The following is an 8014-nucleotide window of genomic DNA, read 5'->3' on the forward strand; positions in this document are numbered from 1 at the left end:
TCGGACAGACCTGACGGGGAAGAAGGGGGAGGGGAGTAATTGAAGGAGACCACCATTTATTCAACCTTTATTTAACTAGGCAAGTCAGTTAATTAAAAACAAATTCTCCACATCCTGTGGCGTACTGCATTAGCATCAAATAGCCCCCATGATATGCAACTTTTCAGGGAAGTCAGGAACCAAAAATATACACAGGCAGTTAGGAAAGCTAAGGATAACTTTTTCAAATAGAAATGTTCATCCTGTAAAAAGTTCTGGGACACTGTAAAGTCCATGGAGAATAAGAGCACCTCCTCCCAGCTGCCCACTGCACTGAGGCTAGGAAACACTGTCACCACCAATATAGCCACGATAATTGAGAATGTCAATAAGCATTTTTCTACTGCTGGCCATACTTTCCAACTGGCTACCTCTACCCCGGTCAACAGCTCTGCACCCCCCACAGCAACTTGCCCAATCCTTCCCCATTTCTCCTTCACCCAAATCCAGATAGCTGATGATCTGAGAGTTGCTAAATCTTGACCCTTACAACTGTTAACATTTGAACATCTTGGCCATGTACTGTTATAATCTCCACCCGGCACAGCCAGAAGAGGACTGGCCACCCCTCATAGCCTGGTTCCTCTCTAGGTTTATCCTAGGTTTTGGCCTTTCTAGGTAGTTTTTCCTAGCCACAGTGCTTCTACACCTGCATTGCTTGCTGTTTGGGGTTTTAGGCTGGGTTTCTGTACAGCACTTTGAGATATCAGCTGATGTAAGAAGGGCTATATAAATACATTTGATTTGATTTGACTACCCACCACTGCAACCTGGATGCTCTCGTTGGCTGGCCCTCGCTTCATACTCGTAGGAAAACCCACTGGCTCCAGGTCATCTATAAGTCTTTGCTAGGTAAAGCCCTGCCTTATCTCAGCTCACTGGTCACTGTAACATGTGCTCCAGCAGATATATTTCACTGGTCATCCCCAAAGCCAATTCCTCCTTTGGCCGCCTTTCCTTCCAGTACTCTGCTGCCAATGACTAGAACGAATTGCAAAGATCCCTGAAGCTGGAGACTTATATCTCCCTCACTAACTTTAAATACCAGCTGTCAGAGCAGCTCACAGATCATTGCACCTGTCCATAGCCCATCCAACTACCTCATCCCCATATTGCTATTTTTTTGCACCCCAGTATCTCTACTTGCACATTCATCTTCTGCACATCTATCACTCCTGTGTTTAATTGCTATATTGTAATTACTTTGCCACTACGGCCTATTTGTTGCCTTACCTCCCTAATGTTACCTCATTTGCACACACCTTATATAGATTTTCTACATTGTGTTATGTGTAACTCTGTGTTTTTGGTTGTGTTGCACTGCTTTGCTTTATTCTTGGCAAGGTTGCAGTTGTAAATGAGAACTTGTTCTTAACTGGCCTACCTGGTTAAATAAAAGGTGAAATAAACATTTTTACAATGACCATGCAAAGTAAAAGCTAGTAGTTAGCCGAATGGTTGAGAGTCAGACTCACCTTGCCCGTCTTGTGATCAAACCAGACCAGGGCATGGTTCCGTGACAGAACCTTGCAGTCGAACGTGGCGTTGTTCTGAGCCGGTCGGCATCGTGCCACAGAGCGCCCGATCTTGACTGGCTCGTCCAGGTAGACATGACGTTCCTGAAAAGGGTGTGAATTCGGGCGGCAGGAGAAGGCGGCCAGTGCTGAAGGCATTGATGATGGCTTGGGAGTGTTACTCCAATCAGCGACGAAAGACAAGGTTTCTTGATCCAGAATGACTAACTTCAGTCTTAAATCCTCGGCTGTTGTGTTAATAAACCATGTAACCTGGCTATTCGCTGTCTGTCTGGCTCTTCTATTTTAAGTTAGGCACTGCTAGCTAGCCATTCATATGGACGTGTTTTCTTATTTTGATTCAAAGAGACACGTAAAACCTCCTGTATTCATGTAAAAAAAAATACAAAATAAATATGTATTTATGGTATCTTTCTACAGAGCTACATTACGTCCAGTGAATGACTAAATACGATTACGTACAGGCCACAATACAGTACAGCCAAAACCATTTGACAATAGCAACAGTAGCAATCTAGAAAATATCTTCCCACGTCCATCAAAATGTATAGCGAGAGAAGCGTTATTATGCCGCGCAAGTTAGCGGCAGGCAGCTAATCTTTAGCCCATCGGATAAATCCAGATAGCTATATTACACAATCTGACCATTGCACGGTTTCCTATCCCTGTGCCTGCTGATGATACGGCTGGCCATTGAAACACACCCGCTGACAATTTGACCGTGGTTTAATATGTCATCAATAAGTGTTTTTTTTCCCCCATAGAGGCTGAGTTAACATTAAGTTGTTTATCATACTCACTATGGACGGGTGCTAAAGAGTGAGTATCTGAAGTTGTTTGCTAGCTAAATGTTTAACTAGCTAATGCAACTTCTAGCCACTCCCGATTTAGGAAGGCTAGCAGGCTAATATTTACTTTCAGGGTCCCAGCAACACATCCTTCTAATCGTGAAGCATAATGTTCCAAACAGGTTCAAAGACACACGCCTTAAAACGACTATTGTAGAGGTAAGTAGAGCTGGACAGGCCTTGAGCAATAACACTGTTATAAAGAGTAATTAGCTATATGGCTAGTTAAGCTAACGCGCTGAGAACTTGTCATTTAGCTGGAATAGGAGTCGGGCCTCTTCGGGTGAAAAGTCGTGATCAACTAGCTCTGGAACGGGTGTAATGGTGTTACCTCAGGTAAACTTGTGTTATTTTTGACAAGTAACTCAAAAAAACAAGTAGACAATAAACTGGTCTCATTGCAAAAGTTAACGTTAGCCGAGTCGGAAAGAGTTAGATAGGAAAGACTAGGTAGTTCGGTGACTGACAGAGCAGACTCGGGAAACGGAGACAGGTTTGACTGCAGCATCACCTGTCCAGTAATCTTCTGAATAGTCCCAAGAAAGAAAATTAAAACTGTGTTGCGTCGATGTTAGAAATGTCACTCGAAACACTATCGACCACAAAAAAAAAAGTTTTTAAATTAAAGCTTTCTTCAGTTGAACTGAACATTTCTAACAACTTGCCGTCGTCCGTTAGTATCCGCCGCCATACTCATAACAATATACACCAAACGACCGGACAGCGCAACCGCCAATAGCGTCCGCGACATGCCCAAAACGTCATTGGAGGCGGGAACTTGACAAACAGATTTACAACCTGGGGTCCAATCAAAATAGACATTAATGACACGCTGCAGTGCATGCTTCTGGTTTTCCGTTGTCACTAGTTACCACAAGCACAAAGTCACACTTGGCTAAATCAACAACAAAAAAAATGTATGAGATCAAAAATGTGCTTTTTGGTTTTAATTTAAGGTTAGGGTTATATTTTAAGAAGATGGGAGTGAGCACGGAATGTTGACCTCCCCCCGCTTAAATTAGAATTTACAAGAATATTCTAAACTAATCTTTCGTTATCTTAATTTAGGTAACATTAACAAGTTTATGTGGTGATGCCCACTCGTGTACACGGGACAAACAGAAGAAAGAACAAAGATCAGCGAGAAAACGGAGAAACTGCACTGTCGATACAATGGCGTGCACCGAATCTGGTTTACAATTTGCAGGGGGAGAACATGAGCTGAATGAATCCGCTCTATCGTAAGTGAAAAGATAGACACAGCAATCAAGGGTGAAGGTGGTATGGTCCGGTGGTAAGGTGGTATGGTGGTATGGTCCGGTGGTAAGGTGGTATGGTGGTATGGTCCGGTGGTAAGGTGGTATGGTAAGGTGGTAAGGTGATATGGTCCAGTGGTAAGGTGGTATGGTGGTATGGTCCGGTGGTAAGGTGGTATGGTGGTATGGTCCGGTGGTAAGTTGGTATGGTAAGATGGTATGGCGGAATGGTCCGGTGGTATGGTCCGGTGGTAAGGCGGTATGGTCCAGTAAGGTGGTATGGTCCGGTGGTAAGGTGATATGGTCCAGTGGTAAGGTGGTATGGTGGTATGGTCCGGTGGTATGGTGGTATGGTCCGGTGGTAAGGTGGTATGGTAAGGTGGTATGGCGGAATGGTCCGGTGGTATGGTCCGGTGGTAAGGCGGTATGGTCCAGTAAGGTGGTATGGTCCGGTGGTATGGTGGTATGGTAAGGTGGTAAGGCGGTATGGTCCGGTGGTAAGGTGGTATGGTCCGGTGGTATGGTGGTATGGTCCGGTGGTAAGGTGGTATGGTGGTATGGTCTGGTGGTAAGGTGGTATGGTCCGGTGGTAAGGTGGTATGGTCCAGTGGTAAGGTGGTATGGTCCGGTGGTAAGGCGGTATGGTAAGGTGGTAAGGCGGTATGGTCCGGTGGTAAGGTGGTATGGTCCGGTGGTAAGGTGGTATGGTCCGGTGGTAAGGTGGTATAGTCCGGTGGTATGGTGGTATAGTCCGGTGGTATGGTGGTATGGTCCGGTGGTATGGTGGTATGATCCGGTGGTAAGGTGGTATGGCGGTATGGTCCGGTGTTATGGTGGTATGGTGGTATGGTCCGGTGGTATGGTGGTGTGGTATGGTGGTATGGTCCGGTGGTATGGTGGTATGATGGTATGGTCTGGTGGTAAGGTGGTATGGTCCAGTGGTATGGTGGTATGGTCCGGTGGTATGGTGGTATGGTCCAGTGGTGATATGGTCCGGTGGTAAGGTGGTATGGTCCGGTGGTAAGGTGGTATGGTCCAGTGGTGATATGGTCCGGTGGTAAGGTGGTATGGTCCGGTGGTAAGGTGGTATGGTCCGGTGGTAAGGTGGTATGGTCCGGAGATATGATGATATGGTCCGGTGGTAAGGTGGTATGGTCCGGTGGTATGGTGGTATGGTCCGGTGGTATGGTGGTAAGGTGGTATGTTCCGGTGGTATGGTGGTATGGTCCGGTGGTAAGGTGGTATAGTCCGGTGGTAAGGTGGTATGGTCCAGTGGTAATATGGTATGGTTCGGTGGTAAGGTGGTATGGTTCGGTGGTATGGTGTTATGGTCCGGTGGTAAGGTGGTATGGTCCGGTGGTAGGTGGTATGGTCCGGTGGTTTTGTGGTATGGTGGTATGGTCCGGTGGTAAGGTGGTATGGTCTGGTGGTATGGTGGTATGGTCCAGTGCTGATATGGTCCAGTGGTATGGTGGTATGGTCCGGTGGTAAGGTGCTATGGTCCAGTGGTAATGTGGTATGGTCCGGTGGTAAGGTGGTATGGTCCGGTGGTAAGGTGGTATGGTGGTATGGTCCGGTGATATGGTGGTATGGTCTGGTGATAAGGTGGTATGGTTGTATGGTTCGGTGGTAAGGTGGTATGGTCCGGTGGTATGGTGGTATGGTCCGGTGGTATGGTGGTAAGGTGGTATGGTCCGGTGGTAAGGTGGTATGGTCGGGTGGTAAGGTGGTATGGTCCGGTGGTTGTACCGAAAAGCTCCCCCCCCCCTTCGCGTGAATGCGAACTCACTCTATTCTTCATTGCTACGACTTGCTTGCTAGTTGAGATTTCTGATCACGTTAGGCTGCGTTTCATTTTATTTTTTAGGTCGGTTTGATCACGAGGAGGCACACTAGTAATGTCTGCAGTTTTCGGTTTGGCTATTTGTTTCAGGTGTATTGGTCTATAAATAAATGTCATCTCTCCCATATCTTATTCGACTAGTAGTTGTTCTGAAATGTTTATTGCTTGTCTACATTTTACTCCCTCCTATGTTTAATATACACACATACATTAATTATTCATTTCGGTGGCCTATCATGACATGAAGTTTGTTCTATGGAAAGTATTTGACTCTGATGTGTTTCACAGAAACTATTTGTCTCTAGCCACAAAATTAAGGAAATTAGAATGAGAGGTAGGATTTCGGCAGGGCTATATTCTTGCCTACCGAACCGGCAAGGGGAAACTTTTCGGCACAACACCTGTTCCGCATCCCAGTAAAAGTAATGGTGGAGGTATGCCGTACTGGTAAAACAATGAATACAACACGCCTAAAAAACTCTAGGCTGTTGCCTAAGAAATTACATCTGCTTTCACCCCTGACAGCAATAGACAACAAGCTCCAACCAAGCCTGGAAACCACTACAATATCAGTCGTGGAGTGTAATGAGAATACAGCCATAGTCGATAAAGCAATTTCTAAAGTGGGTGACAGGGTGTCTGAATTTAAAGAATCCCATGCTTTTCTCAGAAGAAAACGCCAAACTTCGCGACAAGCTTGACGTTTTGGAAATGCACAGTCGGTAATGTAATCTTCGTGTCATAGGAGTTGATAATGACATCTAACAAGGAAATCCGAAGGTTTACATGACAACTTTTCTAACAGAACTTATCCAAGCTGAGGATCTTCCTGGTGAACCAGCCGTGGAGAATGCACATCGAATTGGACCGAAACCATCTAGACATGCTGACAGACCCCTTGATCGTGAGGAAGCAGAGGTACCAAATCCAAACATCCAATCATACAGCTGTTAAGGAAAAAAGGAGCTATGAACTTTCGTGGGATGAAGGTAAAGTTCTTTCCCGACATGACCGTCGAAATGTCCAGAAAGAGAGCCCTGTTCAATCATATCAGAACGCACCTACGTGAGGCAGAAATCCAGAACGGGCTAATTCACCCCTGCCACCCCTGCCCTGATCATCACTTTCCAAGGAACTACCAAAACCTTTCTTAACCATCAAGACCTATTACCAGACCTAGGCCTATTACAACAATTCCATCAAACCAACTCTGCATGGGTAAGTAATGACTCACTTGTGGGCATGATAAGGCCTATCTCATAGTTTGCAGCAGCCTACACGCAGAACGGATCATAATGCCCATGTGTGAAACAAACAAACAAATGAAATAACTGGAGTACAAGGCTATATGGTCTTATTATGGATAAAGATATTCTCTCATAAAGTAAATTACTGCCGGTATGATAGTAGATCATTGTTTCATTCAACTCTCATACAGTGCTTTCAGAAATTATTCAGACCCCTTGACTTTTTCCACATTTTGTTACGTTACAACCTTATTCTAAAGTGTATTAAATAAACAACATTCCTTATCAATCTACACACAATACCCCATAATGACAAACAAAATGTATTTTAAAAATTAACAACTGAAATATTTACATAAGTATTCAGACCCTTTGCTATGAGACTCGAAATTGAGCTCAGGTGCATCCTGTTTCCATTGATCATCCTTGAGATGTTTCAACAAGTTGGAGTCCACCTGTGGTAAATTCAATTGATTGGACATGATTTGGAAAGGCACACCCCTGTCTATATAATGTCCCACAGTTGACAGTGCATGTCAGAGAAAAAACCAAGCCATGAGGTCCAAGGAATTGTCCGTAGAGCTCCGAGACAGGATTGTGTTAAGGCACAGATCTGGGGAAGGGTGCAGCATTGAAGGTCTCCAAAAACACAGTGGCCTCCATCATTCTTAAATGGAAGAAGTTTGGAACCACCAAGACTCTTCCTATAGCTGGCCGACCAAACTGAGCAATCGGGGGCTAAGAGCCCAGGTCAGGAAGGTGACCAAGAACCCGATGGTCACTCTGACAGAGTTCCTCTGTGGAGATGGGAGAATCTTCCAGAAGGACAATCATCTCTGCAGCACTCCACCAATCAGGTCTTTATGGTAGAGTGGCCAGACGGAAGGAAGCCACTCATCAGTAACAGGCACATAACAGTCTGCTTGGAGTTTGCCAAAAAGCACCTAAAGGACTCTCAGACCATGAGAAACAAGATTCTCTGGTCTGATGAAACCAAGATTGAACTCTTTGGCTTGAATGCCAAGCGTCACGTCTGGAGGAAACCTGGATCCATCCCCACGGTGAAGCATGGTGGTGGCAGCATCATGCTGTGGGGATGTTTTTCAGCGGCAGGGACTGGGAGACTAGTCAGGCTCGAGGCAAAGATGAACGGAGGAAAGTACAGGGAGATCCTTGATGAAAACCTGCTCTAGAGCGCTCAGGACTTCAGACTCTGGTGAAGGTTCACCTTCCAACAGGACAACAA

General features: G+C 45.4%; 1 protein-coding gene across 5 annotated transcripts in view; it reads right to left on the reverse strand.

Moving 5' to 3' along the window:
• LOC110494844 (sarcolemmal membrane-associated protein) overlaps nt 1-3178 on the reverse strand; it is a 111053-nt gene extending 107875 nt beyond the window's left edge. For 4 of the 5 annotated variants that reach the window (XR_016488120.1, XM_036950985.2, XM_036950983.2 and 1 more), the window contains exon 1: nt 1515-3144. Coding sequence is in view for 4 of the 5 variants with exons in the window: in XM_036950985.2 (XP_036806880.2) it covers nt 1515-1712 (198 nt within the window). In the remaining variant the exon portion in view is untranslated. Of the gene's footprint in view, nt 1-1514 lie in introns of all 5 variants that reach the window. The other variant, XM_090206520.1, reaches the window with a different exon arrangement.
• Between the last annotated feature and the right edge of the window lie 4836 nt (nt 3179-8014).

This window comes from Oncorhynchus mykiss, chromosome 17 (assembly GCF_057628025.1).
Source record: "Oncorhynchus mykiss isolate SJ-2025 chromosome 17, ASM5762802v1, whole genome shotgun sequence".
Classification (NCBI taxonomy): domain Eukaryota; kingdom Metazoa; phylum Chordata; class Actinopteri; order Salmoniformes; family Salmonidae; genus Oncorhynchus; species Oncorhynchus mykiss.